This window comes from Scardinius erythrophthalmus, assembly GCF_964197995.2.
Source record: "Scardinius erythrophthalmus genome assembly, chromosome: 5".
Taxonomy (NCBI): Eukaryota; Metazoa; Chordata; class Actinopteri; order Cypriniformes; family Leuciscidae; genus Scardinius; species Scardinius erythrophthalmus.
Window position 1 is genome coordinate 42,865,949 of NC_138225.1, and position 19,168 is coordinate 42,885,116.

The 19,168-nt window shown below is 34.8% G+C and overlaps 3 protein-coding genes across 3 annotated transcripts in view; 2 read left to right on the forward strand and 1 right to left on the reverse strand.

Moving 5' to 3' along the window:
- Window positions 1-6,109, forward strand: part of tprn (taperin) — a 30,577-nt gene extending 24,468 nt beyond the window's left edge. The window contains exons 2-4 of the mRNA XM_081365025.1: window positions 1,051-1,249; window positions 1,911-2,026; window positions 3,546-6,109. Coding sequence (XP_081221151.1) covers window positions 1,051-1,249; window positions 1,911-2,026; window positions 3,546-3,608 — 378 coding nt within the window. The 3' untranslated portion in view covers window positions 3,609-6,109. The remainder of the gene's footprint in view (window positions 1-1,050; window positions 1,250-1,910; window positions 2,027-3,545) is intronic.
- Window positions 6,110-6,653: 544 nt separating this feature from the next.
- Window positions 6,654-11,965, reverse strand: ssna1 (Sjogren syndrome nuclear autoantigen 1). The gene is made up of 3 exons (XM_081365026.1): window positions 11,655-11,965; window positions 9,432-9,631; window positions 6,654-7,077 (listed from the first exon to the last, which is right to left on the reverse strand). Exons 1-3 carry the CDS (start codon window positions 11,704-11,706, stop codon window positions 6,982-6,984), a joined length of 348 nt encoding a protein of 115 aa, XP_081221152.1. The 5' UTR covers window positions 11,707-11,965; the 3' UTR covers window positions 6,654-6,981.
- Window positions 11,966-12,181: 216 nt separating this feature from the next.
- Window positions 12,182-19,168, forward strand: part of anapc2 (anaphase promoting complex subunit 2) — a 23,840-nt gene continuing 16,853 nt past the window's right edge. The window contains exons 1-8 of the mRNA XM_081365691.1: window positions 12,182-12,480; window positions 12,600-12,858; window positions 14,151-14,475; window positions 15,283-15,415; window positions 16,970-17,171; window positions 17,606-17,725; window positions 17,824-17,941; window positions 18,050-18,228. Coding sequence (XP_081221817.1) covers window positions 12,415-12,480; window positions 12,600-12,858; window positions 14,151-14,475; window positions 15,283-15,415; window positions 16,970-17,171; window positions 17,606-17,725; window positions 17,824-17,941; window positions 18,050-18,228 — 1,402 coding nt within the window. The 5' untranslated portion in view covers window positions 12,182-12,414. The remainder of the gene's footprint in view (window positions 12,481-12,599; window positions 12,859-14,150; window positions 14,476-15,282; window positions 15,416-16,969; window positions 17,172-17,605; window positions 17,726-17,823; window positions 17,942-18,049; window positions 18,229-19,168) is intronic.

The window sequence follows — 19,168 nt, forward strand, 5'->3', positions numbered from 1 at the left end:
TCCTTAAGTCTGTATGACATTCTTGTGTTCATGTTATATTACAGACCACTTTTGCAGCTATTGAGGTAGGATGTGGATAAAGGCCAGGGATACATTTCTTATGTTTAGTTTTAAGTGTGGGTTAAGGGGTAAGGTCAACAGTGTAATTACTGAAGCAACTACAGAAATGAATTACAGCTGTAATTACATGCCGGTATTAAATACAAGTACAATGTAAAAACATGAATGTACACAATAAGTGCAATTCTATTCAATTATTCATTTAAATGTTAATACATAGTTAAAGACACTTATAAAGTGGGTCCAGTAATAATAATGATGGTGAATGATATGGTAATCATTCAATGCTACATTATATTTGAAAGAACTATGATACGATACCGTCACACCACTTCCAAAAAGGTGCTCTGAGTTCATTTGAGTTTCCCAATCGATTTGCGTGTCAACATTTATGACCATGACTGACTGAGATTATCAGACAAGCTTAAATAAATCATAATATGGATTAACAAATAAAGCAATAAGGAAACTATGTTCTCTGTTAATGCTTAATTTTTGACCCACAATTTCCCTTTCGTTTGCATTATGTGCATAGTCAAACAAATGCCTCCATTTGTTTCCATAGGTCCATGGTGTAGATAAATACATCAGGTGCACAGGCCTGGTAAAGTTTTGCTAAACAAATATTTGTTTTGGTCAGGACCTGCCATAGAGCCATATACAAGTTTGGACACACTCATACTTCATTTTTTCTAATAAAGTAATTTTAGGTTTCTTTAAACTACAAAATAACACAAATTGGATAATTATGTAGTGACCAAAAACTCATAACTGTCCTATATTTTACCTTAATCAAAGTTGTCACACTTTGCCTTAGTATCTAAGTCTTGGTCAAACGTAGTATCGAAAGAGTTCACAGATCTGCTGGACATTTCCTTCAGTATCCGTTCAAACTCTTGTGGAAATCTTCATAGCATTATTTGAAGTTTTGCATTTGCAGATTGCGTGCAGGTCTGAAACCTAACAAACTGTCCTCTGTCTCCACCACAGTTAAAAATATCCTTCAACGAGTCCAGCCTACAGAGCACATTTGAATACCCGTCCGAGAACAGCGCATGGGAGAGCGGAGAGGAAGAGGAGGAAGGAGAGGAAAAAAGAGGAGAAGATGATGGAGGGATCATTGCAGGGAGGATAAGCATTCCTCGTGCCAGCTACACCAGCTCACCCACTCACTCCAACAACACCACAGGTTAGTAAGATGAGAAGAATGACAGGAAAGGGATAGAATGAGAGGAAGGCACAGAAACCATGAATGAGGTGAACAGGAAATGGATTCGGTTCACATCCTATTTTTATCCACACCTTTCGTCCTATATATCTTTTGGGATGCAACTCTTGGATTGATAAATAGGATGCAAATTGGGACCTGTTTATTGTGGTCTTACAGGAAGTGGGGTCAGTTTGATGAATCCATAGTAGATATAAAATAATGATTCATGTTTAGTATTGTAGAGATGCTTGTTGAAATGAAGGTGAAATGAGGTGAGGATGATTTGTTGGGCTGATCTCTCAGTGTTTAGAACAGATCACCTTCATCATTACAATAAAGCTCTATGGCTCTACATATGAACAGTGTTGACACCTGCTGGTCAGTAATGAGGTGTTACATTTATTGCATTTGGGTAGTTGACAAAGATATTTTGCAGAAACAAATAACAACAAATTTGAACATTTAAGAAGTCAACATATATGTAAAGGTACAAGGGAAGGTGTATATAAAAATGTTATAATATAAAAATGTACATAATTGCAATTATATGTCTAAAATATTTTTAGATGAAGTATAGTTTCTGTGATGATTTTTCAGTCTGTTTTGACATTGATTAATATCTTTCTTCTCGTGTCCTCAGATCTGTCCAGTTACACACCCAAACACTCAGTGGAGTTTAACGCCTGGCAAGAACACAAGCTCGATGAGTCAGCTCACCGGGAGGAAGACACTTCACAGAGTACAGAGGGGGTCATGGTAAAACAAAACAAAAAATAAATAAATATATACAGTGTAAAATGAGTAGAAAATGTGACTGGTCCCTGTTCGTGTACAGTGTTCTCTATTTGGCATTGCTTGCTAGTTGCTTGGGTGTTCTGGGTGGTTTATCATGGGCCCAAGTGAAAATAGCCCTCCCTCAATTTTCTGTGGCCTCTATGGTAATGACAACTGCATTAAAATGCACAAGTGACTCTCATAAATTATTGTTCTGTGTGTCCATGGAATACAGCAGTGTCTCTCGTTCACAATAGAGAACCATAGAAACATTTAAGCACAACTGCAAACAAGAAACACACTACCATTCAACAGCTTGGGGTCAGATTTAAAAAAAAAAATAATAATAATACTTTTATTCAGCAATGATGCATTACATTCATCAAAAGTGACAGTAAATACATTTATAATGTTGCAATTGATTTCTGTTTCGCATAAATGCTGTTTTTTTTTACTTTCTGTTAATCAAGGAATCTTGAAAAAAGCATCAGGGTTTCCACGAAAATAAGCATACTAAGCAATTATGTTTAATATGAAACTTAAAAAAAAAAACAGAATGATTCCTGAAGGATCATGTGACACTGAAGACTGATATAATGACTACTGAAAATTCAGCTTTAGCATCACAGGAATTAATGCCATTTTTAAATATATTAAAATAGAAAACAGGTATTTTAAATTGTAATAATATTGGCCATATATTTATATAAATAATATATTCCTTTTTTTGCAGAAAAATAAATTGTGTATATAATATATATATATATATATATATAATTATATATATATGTATACTGTAGAATTAAACATTATATATGTTAAGAATTATTGCCGATAACCAAAAAAGTACAGTATTAAAACTCTTTACTGTTTATTAAATAAATAAATAAAAACAAGAACATCTAAAAAAAAACTTGAATGTAGAGTATGAATTGTGAGATTGCTACCAATATTTTTAGAGTTTATGGGATAGACAGTTATTTAACTAATTATTTGACTAATATTAGTGATCAGAGATGTATTACCATTTTATCAGCTTTGGACAAAGCTCTTCAACAAACCTTATGGTTTGAGTTTTTTTTTTTTTTTTTTTACTGTATGTTTGTAGCACAAACAGTTTAAGACAAGTTACACACCAAAGTTTAATACTTCGGAGTCAAACAAACCCCTGAGCAACAGTTAAGACTTTTATTTAGCAATGATTCATCAAAAGTAACAGTAAATACATTTATAATGTTACTATAGATTTCTGTTTCTCGTAAATGCTGTTCTTTTGAAATTATTCGTCAAAGAATCCTGAAATATGTTTAATATACACACCCCTGAGTGACAGTAAAATTGTAAATTGACCTGTAACAAAAGTTCAGATTTCATCATGCATTACTTCATTTAGTCAACAACCATAATCAAATCATCACCTATCATTTCACCTATAATACATAAGACAACCATGGAATTAAACCTATTGATTAACTTTGTCTTTGTTGTTGTTGTTCACCAGCTGACACCTGCTGATAGCTCTTCTCTGTCAGACTTCAGCAGTGAACCAGCCCTCTACTTCTAAACCTTCCAGACGTAGGGAAGATACGGGACCAACCACTGCCTGCCAGCACCAGCCTGGATGCAAAGAAAAAACTTCCAGAACATTGGGGACCAGTAGCAACCAGCACGTAAACGTACATTTCGTATTCCGTGGCCGTACGCCATCAGCGTCAACAGCAGGGTTTTCCTCACCGCTGATCCACGTAGCGGATGTGTCACACACATCTGACCTCCTGTTGCCACCGATTGTGATCGTGATGGACTGTGTTAACGTGGAAAATGGCTTGAATAGCCATTCCGCTCTTAAATTTCACTCTTCCATCACGTACTTGCTCTACGTATGTACAGTAATACTCACCTCATGAAAGTGACCAAATTTCTAAAAGAGTGAAAGATGAAAGACTTGTCCTTTAAATAGAGAAGGAAACTTGAGTGTGTGTAATAGGACTCCAGAAAGAGGACAATAAGAGGGTGAAGCAACAAAAAATGAAATAAGTGACTTGTTTATGTATGACTGGTGAAAGGGTGCCACAATCCTTGTTCTATGTGATGTTTTTGTATGTGCATGTGTAGGTCTGTATTGACTCCCTAACTATAGAATTCGTCCACTTTAGTTTCATGTTTCCTTTTGTATGTCTGTGTTTCAAGGTAGACATTTCTAATGCACAGACCGATATACTATACAACTGAAATACTAACAACATGTTAGTGTTGACTTGGTGATTCTAGATCAGTTTTTTTTTTTTGAAGAGCAGCTCTTAATTGCTGAATTGAGTGAGCTGGTTAAGCAAATTCATTCTGTTTTGCTTTTCCATGGTAAAATAATTGATTGATTACACAAATATACATAAAAATGCTTGGTCATGATTTGGATCACAAACGCAATTATAAATTCAAGTCAATCCTGTGAAGACATGCCCGGGTTACATTTGACCCCCTCCAAAAAAAAAAATTGTAAGAAAAACATATTAAAATGATGCCTGTTTTTAGGACCATCATTCTGACATTATTTCCATGACATTTAAGCATGTTTTCCTCCGAAATTCTTATTACCGTAATACGTGTGAGTTGTTTTCCCCATTGTTCATAATCTGGCTTACATTATTCATAATCTGGCTAACTGCATTACAGTAAAAAAACAAAAACAAAACACTCCTATATGTAATAAAATTTTTTTATTATTGCATTATTAAATGTTCACGTTACGGTAATGACAATTTCGGTGAGACTGGATGTACCTAATTATTTGCCTCCTAATAATCCTTAAAATACTGTTTAAGCAAAATAGAATGTATACATTTTTGGGATGAAATATGACCTGGAAATGTTCTTGGCAGGTTTTGTGAGATTTAGGATCTGAGATTGTTTTAGTATGCCATTTTAAGCACAGTGTTACTAACTGGTGCATCAGTTTTATCAATAATCATGCTGAAGTTTAGATCCTTATGTGTTCTGAACTGGACATTTTTGCAGTACAAATGGGAGCGGTCAGTTTTAGTAATGAAGGTAGGAAACATTATTTTGTGGATTTTTGAGTGGACACGCTGTAAGCATGTGTGTGTGTGTGAAACATGAAGACTAAATACACACAATGCCAACTGACTTGAGTGTGTCATGTCTGTTAAATGGCTTTGGTGTATCGGCTCACTTGTCTCCTCGGCCTTTCCGACCAGTATTGATGTATAGTTTGTACACTCCAGGATTAAGTTTTCATAATTTATTTGATCTCTTTTACCACTTTTTCATATTTTTAGTCAAAGGGGCAAACGGTAGCACTGAGGTGTTTCAGGATAATTCTTTTGATAATTTGACATCATGTACAAAATTACATGAGTGTTGATAAGACAGCATCTTAGTCCTATGCTTTTGTATTAATTCATTTGCACTGTCTTTGCTTTTGCTTTATTTTGCACCTGATGCAGTTAAGTTTTGAGAGTTGGTTGGAATAATGCCTTTAAGTAATCTAAAATCACTTTCATATTATAATTTATTTAATAAAAATGATAATCTGTGTTCACTGGGAGCATGACATTGACTACTAAGCATATACTACCTTTCAAACATTCTGCGGTCAATGCGATTTTTGAAATAATTTAAAACTTTTATTCAGCAAAAAATGTATCAGAAGTGACAGTAAAGACTTTTACATTGTTAAAAAAGTAAGAAAAAAAGTATCAGGGTTTCCACAAAAATATTAAGCAGCTCAACTGTTTTAACATTGAAAAGTAGAAATGTTACTTGAGCACCAAATCAGCATATTAGAATGATTTCTGAAAGATCACTTGACACTGAAGGACTGTAATAATGGCTGCTGAAATTCAGCTTTGCCATAACAGGAATAAAATATATTAAAACAGAAAACAATTATTTTAAGTTGCAATAATATATATAATATCACTGTTTCGTTCTGTTTTCCTGTATTTTTAATTAAATAAATGCAGCCTTGGTGAGCATGAGACTTTCAAAACATTAAAAAAAAAAAAATCTTATTGACCTCAGACTTTTGAATAGTAGTGTATTTGGAAAAAAAGAAAAAAAAAATCTGATTTTTGCTGCCTGTCTGAACAAAAATTTGAACCCATGATTTTTTATATATTATAATTAAAGGCAATTTTTATTTAAGAAAAAAAAAACTGGAAATAAAGCTATTTCACCAAGTGTTAGAATTCAACCAAATCTTACATTCTAGTTCTGCAGTATGTCACTTTAGCACTCGCTTACAATCCCAGTCTATATACAGTAGATCCTCCAGATGTTCTTAGCAAACATCAAATATTCTTGAGGGATGCATTAGACATTTAGAGGGTTGGGAACTATTGCTTTTGTGTCTTACAAAATGTAATGCAACTTTAAGTGTTTCATTAGTTACTGTAACTCCAATCAAGCTGCTCATTGCTCTGGTGGTTAATGTACTTTTTGTCAAATGTACTAGTTTGTCAGAACTTTTTCTCATTCTTTCTGTTTTCTGCATCAAGAGAATATTAAATGTACAATTTGGTTTTGATGAACTCAGAGGGGAAAAAATGTAAAACACAAAGGAAATATTCAATAAACAGATGAAGGTTGCGGAGTTTTCACACTTTGTCTTGAGATATTATTTATTTACAAACAGAAATTCCCTTTATAGCCCTTTAAATAACATCAAACAGATAACTTGTTAATTTGATTTATTAAAACATTACATTTAAATAAAAGCATTACATTAAACACTAATCATATATCAAAACATTATTACAAATCTATACACTTTACATACACAGCTTCCTGATAAGAATGACAAGTTACACTCTGATGTTGTGTGGTAAAGGTTGCTGGTAAAGATGAAAGAAGAGATAGGAGATGAATGGAATATAGACAAATGAAAGGACTGGGAGAATGGAAAAATTCAGTATTTATCAATGATCTTTGCTGCTTCTTGGTTCAGTGGCTTTGGTCAGATTCCCAGTTTCCTTCTTCAAAACGCTCAACAGTGTCTGAGAGCTTTCAAGAATCTGAGAAAGACAGACAAGGGATTTGTTCAAACCATAAACACACATTTTCTTTGTGTAACTAACTAACCTCTGCATGTTGCCCTACTTCTTTGGTTGGCTCAGTTGTATCATTCAGATTAATTAGTCTGAAATGTGGTGGCTGTCCACACAACACACTAGCATTGTTATTTAAAAATAATTGTACTGCTAAAAAAAAACAAAAGGTTTCTGAAAGATTTTTTAAAAACCCTTTTAAGATCGTGTAAAGAAAATTGAAGCAAATACAATACGTCAATATGTTCACTAAATGTAAATGTCTATGGCGAAACCTAATAAGTTGTATTAGGAACATGTCTGACAATAAAACTTCCAACATATGTCCATTCATTTTTAATTCATTTTAGTAAGAAAACTAGCTGGAATACCTCTGCTCTCAACCACAAGCATATGGACTTAACTTTCACTGTATCTTCTGATCACACTGCAAAAAAAAGTAATGTTCTTCCTCAGTCCTTTTGTCTTGTTTTCCAGAAAATGCAGTGAGTGTGCTAAAAACAAAAATCTGCCAAGGGTCTCAAAAAAATCTACTTCATTAAAAGGGAAGGTTTTATTATTCATTGACAGATATGTGTTTTAAGCTTAAACTTAATTCAAATTATCTTCAAACTCAAATTTAAAAACTTGCATTTGCATATCAGGTAAATGCATCAAAGATGTTTAGATATTTGTATAAGAAAACAGGAATAGCCAGGAATATATAATTTTTTTGCAATGCATGCAACATTTAATGCCATAACATAATCTGATTTAAGACCCTTATACTGTAAGTCCTTAATTTGTCTAAGGATAACCCTGAAAACAAAAACAGATAATATATTTATAAAGAAAATGTATAGCATTATATATTATGCTCAAAATGTGCTGTTTGGAGCTCAAGGAACATTTCAGTATTATCAATGTTAAAATTGCACATTCTTGCATATTGCCTTTTGTACTTTTTATTCTCTGATGAATATAAAGTTTGAAATAGATGTTGTAACAAATTAAATATCTTCTGTCACATTGTCACATAAATGTATTAATTCCTTTTTTTTTATCTTACTAACCAAAACTTTTTAAATATATATACACATACATACACTTTTATATTATTCATTTATTTATTTATTTATGATTAAACACCATAGCAGCAATGGCTTTATTCATGGCAATCAACAGTATTTCAAGTTTAAAACAGTTATGATTACAACAATATCACTTCAATACATTGTTTACAATAATCTAACAATTTTGTCTTAAAAAAAAAAAAAAATACGGAGATATACATAAGTATATACCAATAACCACAACAGTAATAAATCGCATTTACATCGAATCATTCAATTTAATATATGATAGAAATTAAAAAAATATTCCAGGAGAAACCTTGTTAAAAATGTCCATTAATACATTTTCTGAATAAAAAAAAAAAACGTTTTCTAATGTCATTTAAAAATGGGCACTCTATTAAAATGTTTTACACTCAAAAAAATCTTACACAAATCACAAACCAGTTTCTCTTCCCCTTTCAATAAATACGAATGAGTGAGTCTTGAATGTTCAATTCAACATCTCGTATATATAACCTGGTCATATCTATTTACAAAATAATAATAATAATATGTAGCTCCTTGACTTAGTACTGGATTCAACTCCTATAGTTTGTTATATATGCATTTGTTCCATTCCATTTGCCATTTATATTTATATATATAAATATAGTATATATATATATATATATATATATATATATATATATATATATATATATATATATATATATATATATATATACTGTATATATATGTGTGTGTGTGTGTGTGTGTGTGTATATATATATATATATATATATATATATATACACACACACATACACATACATACATAAAATTAAAGTACACAACTAATTTTATCGGCCATCCTGCTAGATATCAGATATTAACATTAGCACTGCACATTGGAGGAAAAAACACTTACAGTGGTCGACTAATAAACAAAAGATTCATGATGAAAACACAATACAATATTTATCAGCCAACATCTGGCCATTTTGAGACAATATCAGCTAATAATTTAGCCTGGCCAACTAACAACATTAGTGTTGTCATCATTTAAGTAATTCACTCCATTCATTTTATAAATGTTGTATAAGTTTCATTTAAGATATCGGCACTGGGCTTGGCAAAAAAATTGGTCGACAAAAAAAAAAGAGAGAAAAAAAAAGGACACAGATGAAGGTCTCACCTGTGCAACATTAATAAAGCTAGTTTTATTTTTTTCTGGTCACTCTTCATGAAGACAACATGATATATCAAACAAGTTGATTGTGTCCTTACCTTCATGTAGGCAGCCTCTGTCTCTGCGATGGTGCGGTCAAAGTCAGCGCGGGCACTGAGACGGCGTGCCAGGCTCTCGTTCACGCGACTCAGCTTCTCTGTCAGCACACGGATGTCATGCTGAAGACGAGTTTTCTCTGCTTCCTCCTGTTGGATCAGCCGGTTTAGATCTTCTCTTTTAGAGCACAGCTCCTCTATACCTGAGAAAAGTGAGGAAGATGAAAAGGGCCAGTTCTTTAAAAAGAGGCAGCTCCAGGCACATCTAAAATATGTTTAATCAGTGTTTTGTTTGTGTTTCTTTACATTCATGTTGTGATAACTGAGAGGGAGTGTGTATAAGTTGCTGATGAGGGCTTGCTCAGCAGTTCTTCCTACTGATTTGTGCAATAAAGAACAGGATCAAACACCAATTCAAACAGTCCAGTAACGTGATATATATTTATTTATATAAAAATTTGTTTTAATTATTCATGTTTTAATTGTGTTTTATATTTCTTGTACATCACTTTAGTTTCAATATCTGTTGTTTTTAAATGTGCTTTATAAATCAATAAATTAAACTAAACACACACACATATACATATATATATATATATATATATATATATATATACTGTGCAAAGTCTTAGGCACGTTAGTATTTTCACCCTCCAAAAATGGTTTTAAGCCAGTTATTTAGCCTATACATTTCCGTATATTGCGTCAGTAGAAAATATCAGTTTACATTTCTAAACATTTATTTTGCCATTAATTCTAATAATCCAGTGAGATTGCATGAAGAAACCAAAAAAACTGAGACAGACTAAATCCAGAAGAACTGCAGCAACGTCTCCAAGACGCTTGAAGAAACCTTTCTACAAACTACAGTACTGTGAAAAGTTTTAGACACTTGTGTAAAAATTTTGTAAAGTGAGGATGCTTTCAAAAATAATGTCATAAATAGATTTTATCTATCAATTAACTTATTTTAACTATATCAAATCAACATTTTGGTGTGATCACCCTTTGCGTTTAAAACAGCTTTTGTCCAGGTACACTTGCACATAGTTTTTCAGGTAGCTTTTTACGTCTGTTTCTTTAAGAAACGTCTTGGAGACGTTGCCGCAGTTCTTCTGGATTTAGTCTGTCTCAGTTTTTTAGGTTTCTTCATGTAATCACAGACAGACTCGATGATTGTGAGATCAGATCTCCGTGTGGATCATATCGGCTGTTGTCAGACTGCTTGTGCATACAAAAATCTTGCTGGATTATTACAATTAATGGCAAAATGAATGTTTGGAAATGTAAAACTGACACACAACAGCAAAAGATATAAATAACTGGCTTAAAACCATTTTTTGGAGGTGAAAATACTAACGTGCCTAAGACTTTTGCACAGTGCTGTATATATAACCAAAAAGTTTAAAACTACAACACAAATCTGAAAACAAAACAAACCCTCTAAAATGTAAAAAAAAAAAAAAAGAAGAGAAGAAGAAGCATAACAATATTAAATACAAATACTAAACTTTTGAGCAAAAGTTGTGGGTGGGTACAGTTGCCCTAAAAAGTATCTGGACAATAACTAACTCTTAAAAATAAAAAGAACCCTTTTCCCCCCAAGAGGAACATTTTGCAAATTGTGTTGTATTCATTTTAAATCACTAAACTACAACAGTTAAACGGCTCAAAATAAAGTTGAAAAATCCTGTGGCACTTTCTGCTTGTTGAATATTGGTGAATCATGTTCTTAGTTCATGTAATGAAATACACCCGTGGTTTTTCTGCTGGACACCTGTGTTAATTGAAGAGAACTAACTTCATTCCAGTGGTTTGATATTTTGTTATCGAATGCAGTGACAATGACATAACGTTACAGGTGTCCAAATACTTTTTAAGGCTACTGAATGTAACGTTAATTGAATAGATTCTGTTTCTCCAGCTTCAAAGGAGATCATATTGATGTCTCTCACAAACGCTCAGATGTCTTCTTGGCTAAAAGCAAACAGTTGTTCTATCAGGGAAAGGACAAAGAAAGGCACAATACATTATAGGTGTCACACTAGTCTTCTAATCACTCCTAAGCTAGTATAATGACTGCAAATGTCAACGGAGACTAGCTGCATTCAAGTTCCTTCTACCCATCACACGTATATACAAGTAAAACAAAACAAAAATATACGAAAAAGAAAATGTATGTTCCCTTGACAGCAAAATAGTACATCTGGGTCGATGGTTACTTACATTTGACAAGCTCATTGTTGTAGGTTTGCAGCGCAGCTCCTTGCTGGGTCATTCTGATTAGCAGGTTAGCACGAAAACTACAAGAAAAGGCCTGCCTGCACTCGTTTTTAACACTAAAAGCGTTTCATGCAGTGAAGTCAGTTAGTTAGTTGTACCTTCTGATGTAAACTGTTTCTGGAATTCGCAAGCCACACACTTTAACGCGCGTTAAATGCTGCAAACCTGCGAGGGGAGTAACTTTAAAGAAAACATTCCAAAAGCGGCTAAGTCAAGTCTCCCTCCTGTTTCCATGGGAACGCATAAGAAGCGTCACCACGACAGTTTGCGTGGACTTTTATTTTAGAATTTAGAATAGAGTTATATTAAAAACTGTTTTCATTATTTAAAAAAACAAACAAACAAAAAACAATACATTCAGAACATTAAAATTGCAAGGGAAATACAAATACATTGGGCAACTCCCACATTTATTCAGTGTCAAAGTATCTAATTATTATTACTTTTATTATTAACAACATTGCCATTTTAGACAACTTCCGGCATCGACAATGTCGTCATCGACGCGCGACATGAGTTTAAAGAAGAGCGCTACAATTTCTCCGTGTAATAACCGTTGACAATCTTTCGAATGGCTTTGATCATGTCATTTTGTCACTAAATTTGAGTCACGTAGTAAAATGACTATGCGCGCATGGTAACGGCACCGAACAATATACCTTTAACCCAGGATATATGACTATTGTTTACAGTCTTAGTTGGAATGAACGAGGTGCAGACAATGCCACAGGGACTGTCAGCAGCCTGGGACACAGTGACATCTGCACTGGTGAGTGGTAAATATACTGCAGTGTATCAAATATCATTTTTGACATGACCATGTTATAGCATGGTATTGTTGAAGTACATTTGCGTGTCAAAAGCTGTGACCTAACCGTGTCTCTTTAGGTGTCTCCTCTGGTTCCAACCAATGCTTTGACAGATGAGGTTCTCTGTGATGCCATGGCCCTGCTGGGTGGACATGGACTGGGTCAGTATGTGGAGGGTTGGCTGCTGGAGACTCTGCAGGTTCGTTTGACTACATCTGTTGCTCCTGAGTTCTGGACGGGGCTCAAGCAGCCAGAGGGGGAGTCTCAGGAGAGGGACAGGGCAAATGCTTTACTTAAAGCCTTCAGAAACCTTCTGCAACAGCTGGAACCTTTCCTTGGTATGTCACAACTATATTTTAGCAAAGCCTGTGTTTTGGGGGTTAGACAGGTATAGGGTTTGCATATTGTTGCTGACCCATTGACATTGTATGATGTCAGTTTACGTATCCTGATTGTATGCTTTTTTTATGTTTTTTATTAAGTTAGATAAGTTAGTTCCGATAAGAAATTAAAGAAATTAATACTTTTATTCAGCAAGGGTGCATTTAATTAATAAAAAATGACAGTAACGACATTTATAATGTTACAAAAGCTTTCTATGATAATAATAATAATAATAAAAAATGTTTCTTGAGCAGTAGATCAGCTCTTTAGAACGATATCTGAAGATGAAGGATCATGTTACACTGAAGACTGGAGTAAAGATGCTGAAAATTCAGTTTTGCCAACACGGGAATAAATTGTATTTTCAGATACACTACTGTGCAAAAGTCTTAGGCACGTTAGTATTTTCACCCCCCAAAAAATGTTTTAAACCAATTATTTATATATTTTGCTGTAGTGTGTCAACAGAAAATATCAGTTTACATTTCCAAACATTAATTTTGCCATTCATTGTAATAATCAAGCGAGATTACAATGTGTATGTATCCAGTGTATGCACAAGCAGTCTTACAACAGCCGGTGCTCCATGCAGAGATCTGATCTCACCATCATCGAGTTTGTCTGTGATTACATGAAGAAACCGAACAGACTTAATCCAGAAGAACTACAGCAACGTCTCCAAGACGCTTGAAGAAACCTTTCTGCAAACTACAGTACTGTGAAAGGTTTTAGACACTTGTGTAAAAATGTTGTAAAGTGAGGATGCTTTCAAAAAAATATCATAAATAGATTTTATTTATCACTTCTATTAACTAAATCAAATCAATATTTAGTGCGTTTAAAACAGCATTTTGTCCTGGTACACTAGCACATCATTTCTCAGGTAGCTTTGCAGGTCTGTTTCTTCAAGCATCTTGAAGACGTTGCTGCAGTTCTTCTGGATTTAGTATCTGTTTTTTCAGTTTCTTCAAGTAATCACAGACTCGATGATTGTGAGATCAGATCTCTGTGTGGATCATACCGGCTGTTGTCAGACTCCTTATGCATGCAACAATTCATGCTGATTTTATTTTTTATGCTGATTTGCTGAGTTTTTTTGCATTATAATAATGAGAATTTTGGAGTACTATGTTATTCATTTCCATTGATATAATGCCATAAAGTGAAATCTGAATAGTTTTAACGTGTCCAGTGTTTCCTGAGTCTACTGTCATACTATCATACTCTCCCTTTTTTTTCTGTCAAGGTGGACTTGAGAGACTGGGCTCATGGCAGGATGAGAGCCGCGGGGGTCTGTGTGGTCCAGGGGCCCGTGGTCTGACTGAGAGAGCTTTCTCTGTCGTTCGTGCCATTCTCCTGTTCTCTCCTCCACCTGTGCTGCAGGAGCGTGTGTTGGAGTTTTATAGCCGCACATTCTCTGTGCACATGAGTCAGGCAGGGGAAGCTGTGGAGGCTGAGGAAGGCACTGCAGAACATAATGTAGGCGGTTTGTGTCCAGGCTGTGCCGCCCTCCTTCACCTTTGTTGGTGTCAGGAAGCTCTAGAGCAGCTTCAAGAGCTCAGCCACATACTGTGAGTTGAAGAGAAGTACCATTCTGATTCAGCTACAGATGCTTACTACATCCTAGTATTTTTTTAAAACACTATATAACATTATGCAATATTCACTGCAGTATGTTACATAGTTTATTGCATTTGGCACATTGCTATGTGGCATCATGTTTAAAGGAATGATCTGGAAATAAATATGATTATTTTGAACCTTCAGTTAGGAGTTTGCGATATTGACGAAAATGATATCTCAATATTTTCTGGTATTTCATTCAACCAATTTGTTTAAAGTTACTGTCTTTAAGAATAGGTAATTGGATCTTTGACTCACCTAACTTAAAAAAAAAAAAAGCAGAATCATTCAGTAATGAAACACTGTTGTGTTCTGCTTGAAGTCACACAACGGTTCTGTTGTGGCTTGGTTTGAAACAATTTTTGTTGGTGAAATTGAGCAAAAACCTATGTTATAAACAATATTCTGTCTAAAATATAACTTTCAATATTAACTTATTTATTGAATTGTTGTATAAATCTTTATCACATTTGCAATCATGCTCATATTCAGGAAAAACAGCATTCTTGCTTGTGTGATATTATGTAATTATATCATATATGATATAATTATAACAACAATTCATACGGGACATTCGTATAGGTTACATCACACAGTTAAAGTGTGCACTCTCAAGTCATGCTCTTATTTGTTTTTTTGTAAAATGGGTGACACTCAGTAATGTCAGTTCACACATTGTTAAAACAACAATTACTGTATTAACAGTAGAGTACTGGGATATATAACGCCTTAATAAATGTGTTTGGTGATTTCAGCTCCAGACTACAGCTGTTAGAACGCGTGAGCTCTGAGGCCGTGACCAGCATCCTGCACCAGCTGATAGAGCAGAGGATGGAGCAGCGCTGCAGGGGAGAATACGAGAGCTCTTTTCTCACAGACTTCAATGATGTACACAACTTTCATTCAGTTACACTGCAGAAAACATTTTATTTTTTATATGATCTACTACAGAAACATTAACCATGTTGATACTCAAACTTGTATCGACATTCCATTAAGAATCCAAAATGTGTCACTTTATCCATGTATTTTTTTAATTATGTCCATTAGTTAACAAAACCTTGGCCAACATGACTTCAGCGTGAGCAAATCCTGATGTGTGCTAATTGAAATCATTGCACAAAACTATTGAACTTTTAAAGTTATGAAAACAAATATGAGTAAAAAAACACAACATTTTTACCTTTTCTTGAAAAAATGTTAGTGGTTCTCTCTTGTGCAAAAATCACTGCCTCAAAGCCGATCTCTTCAACCACAATGCGGATTATAAACTAAAGTTTAATATTGAGGGTATGGGGATGATCAGCAGCTACATGACCTTAAGTATGAACAGTAGTAGTCATGCAAATACAACACATTTAACAAATACCACTAATAATAAAAGGTTGTGCTTGTCTAGATTTAATAAGTAAATAATATTCAGCTTCATTATTCCATCACACAAATTAGAGACATTTTCTATTAAAAATGGTCAATTTGTTAAAAAAAACAATACATCATAAAAATCATAGGTGCACTTTATTTAAAAGTACAGTTGTTGTTAAAAGTTTACATATACCTTGCAGAATCTCTAAAAAGTTAAATATTTTTCCATAATAAGAGGGATCATAACAAATGCTTTATTTTTTATTTAGTACTGTCCTGAATAAGATATTTACATAAAAAATAATTACATATAGTCCACAAGACAAAAAAAAGTTTGACCCCTTTCAAAAGTTTGCATACGCTTGATTCCTAATACTATGTGTCTTATGGTTTTCTGATGGCATTAAGAACCGGTGGTGAAAACTTTTGAACAGGATGAAGATCAGGATGAAAAATTTATTTTGTTTAAAGATTATATTTTTTTAATTTAGTTCTACCCTTCAGAAGCTACAGAAGATACTTGGATGCTTCCCAGCAGACAAAATAGATAACATTTATCCTTATTTTCAAATTGAAAAAGTTTTCACCCCCTGCCCGGCTCTTAATGCATCGTGTTTCCTTCTTGAGCATCAGATGGATCTCAAAATCATACAGTCACTGCTGGAAAGGGTTCAAATATGCAGGGTCAAAGATGCTGGAAAACCAAAGAATTTGCAGGACCTGGAGGATTTTTCTGAAAAACAGTGGGCAGTTGTTCAGGACAAACAGTTGTGGATCATCCAGGTGACCACACACCGTATTAAGAATCAAGCGTATGTAAACTTTTTAATGGGGTCATTTTTATAAATTCAACTATTATTGTCTTGTGGACCATATGTAAACATATTTTTTTATAAAATATCTTATTCAGGACAGTTCTCAATAATAATAATAAAAAAAATAACATGCATTTTTCATGATCCCTCTTGTTGTGTAAAAATAATTAACATTTTGCAAATTCTGCAAGGTGCATGTAAACTTTGACCACAACTGTTAACCACAAAGGTTAAAGTGCCTAATTAATCACTGTGTTTCCAGTGGTTGGGGCAGGTTTTAGGATGGCTGAGCAGGGTGTTTGCCAGTAAGGTGGAAGAGGTGGGCAACGATGCCACAACCACAGATGGCAAGACGGGTCAGCCAATCAATGCTCTCCTCCAGCGCTGGCACTGTCACATGCACCAGTTTTTCTGCCGTATCTACGTAAACATGAGGATCGAAGAACTCTTCAGCATCATACGAGGTGAGAAAGAAACTCCATTTATGTAGCATACTGCTTGTTATGTTATGGCTTGTAGTGGGGTCTCAGTGGGTAGCACTGTCGCCTCACAGCAAGAAGGTCCCGTCTGAGTCTTTTCTGTGTGGAGTTTGCATATTTTTCCTGTGTCAACATGAGTTTCTTACGGGTGCTCCGTTTTCTCCCACACAGTCCAAAGACATGCAGGTTAGGTGGATTAGACATGTCAAATTGGCCGTAAGAGTGTGTGTGAGTGTGATAGACAGAAAGGGCATCCGGCGTAAAACCTGTGTCAAATCCAATGTGTGTGTGCGGATAATTCAGATGAAGCGGACCCTGCAAACGAGCGGGGCTAATGCTAGGAAATCGTATATACTGCATGTAATCTTATCCTAGTTGTTTTCATTTCATTTGTTTTTTTCTCTGCTTAATTGTTGCAGATTTTCCAGAGTCTATTCCCGCCATTGAGGATCTTAAGTTCTGTCTGGAAAGGACCAATCAGAGACAGCAGCTTCTGGCCTCTCTCAAATCAGCCTTTGAAACACGACTGCTGCATCCAGGTCGGTGATTCAGGCCATTTTCACACTCGCGGAATACTGAACTCGTGTAAAAATGTTCTGACATTAACCATGCTTTTACCTTTCTTTTCCCACTTCAGGAGTCCATACATCTGACATTATCACTGTTTACATCTCAGCCATCAAAGCTCTAAGAGAGCTCGACCCCTCCATGGTCATCTTGCAAGTGGCCTGCCAACCCATTCGCAAGTATCTCAGGTTTGTCAACTGCACTGGTGTCGTCTATCTCAAGGAAGTTGTGCTTTTTTGTAAACCAGTTCCAATACTGAAGTGGTTAGTCTTTTATTGTATTGTTGGAAATTACAGAACCCGTGAGGACACTGTGCGCCAGATAGTGGGCAGTCTGACAGGTGACGGGGAGGGTTGTTCTGATCTTGCCAATGAGCTTTCTCGAACTGACCCTGTTACCTTGGAGACACAGGATAGTGAAGATGAGGGAAGTGATCCAGAGGACTGGACTCCAGATCCTACCGATGCTCTCACAGGTTAGTGTTAACCGCCAACACACACCAACATGAATACTTCAAGCCCCAAATGAAAGTAATAACTGGCATATATACTGTACACCGTATACTTGCATTTAAAAAAAAAAAAAAAAAACATTTAAAAAAACCATTACCATTTAAAAAAACTTTTTTCAATTTTAATATATTTTGAAATGTAATTTATTCCTGTTTTGGGCAAAGCTGAATTTACATGATCCTTCAGAAAGCATTCTAATATGCTGATTTGGTTCTCTAGACATTTATTTTTACTATTATAAATGGTTTAAAACAGCTTTTTTTTTCAGGATTCTTTCCTGAGTAAAAGCATACATTAATATACAATTACTATTAATTTGATTAAAGTCCTCAATTTTATCCCTTAAAACTCGTCTTTGAACACCAAAATTACATATTTAAATTTTTTTTCCTTGAAAAAAAATTCTTCATGTCTTAAAATAGAGCTGGTAAGTCCCACCCCTTCCGCTAACCCCATTGGACCTCTAGGTGGAAAATCGTCAATGCAAGTGAATGGGAGAAAATAATTATTTTCTGATCCTGTTTGAATTGTGCCATGAATGTGAACATATGTTGTCTGTGAATTTTTTATATAATTTTTCGTGTAAAGAATGCTACAATTTAGCGGGTAGAAGATTGATACGGTTAGACTTTGTGTGAGAGCACTTTGTGGACTACAACTCTTCGCTGCTTTCGACGCGTTTGAAACGTCAACACCACTAGCACACGGACACTAGCTCACGGATCCCGCTAAACATGGCTGTGTCTTTGGTGCACTTCACCGCCTTCTTTCAGGGAGAGGACAAAATCGTTGAGGTTGGCGAAAACCACGGGTAAGTCAACTTTATGGGGTGACGTCACATAGGCGACATGTAGTCTTTCTCGTTATGTCTTTTCCACAACTTCTAGCCGAAGAATCATACCA

Bases quoted from the DNA above. Each gene is read 5' to 3' on its own strand.
- ssna1 (XM_081365026.1), bottom strand. From the start codon at position 11,706: ATGACCCAGCAAGGAGCTGCGCTGCAAACCTACAACAATGAGCTTGTC. The intron at 9,632-11,654 runs GTAAGTAACCAT...CACTTTTCTCAG, and splicing joins CAACAATGAGCTTGTCAAAT to GTATAGAGGAGCTGTGCTCT. The intron at 7,078-9,431 runs GTAAGGACACAA...TGTCTTTCTCAG, and splicing joins CAGAGGCTGCCTACATGAAG to ATTCTTGAAAGCTCTCAGAC.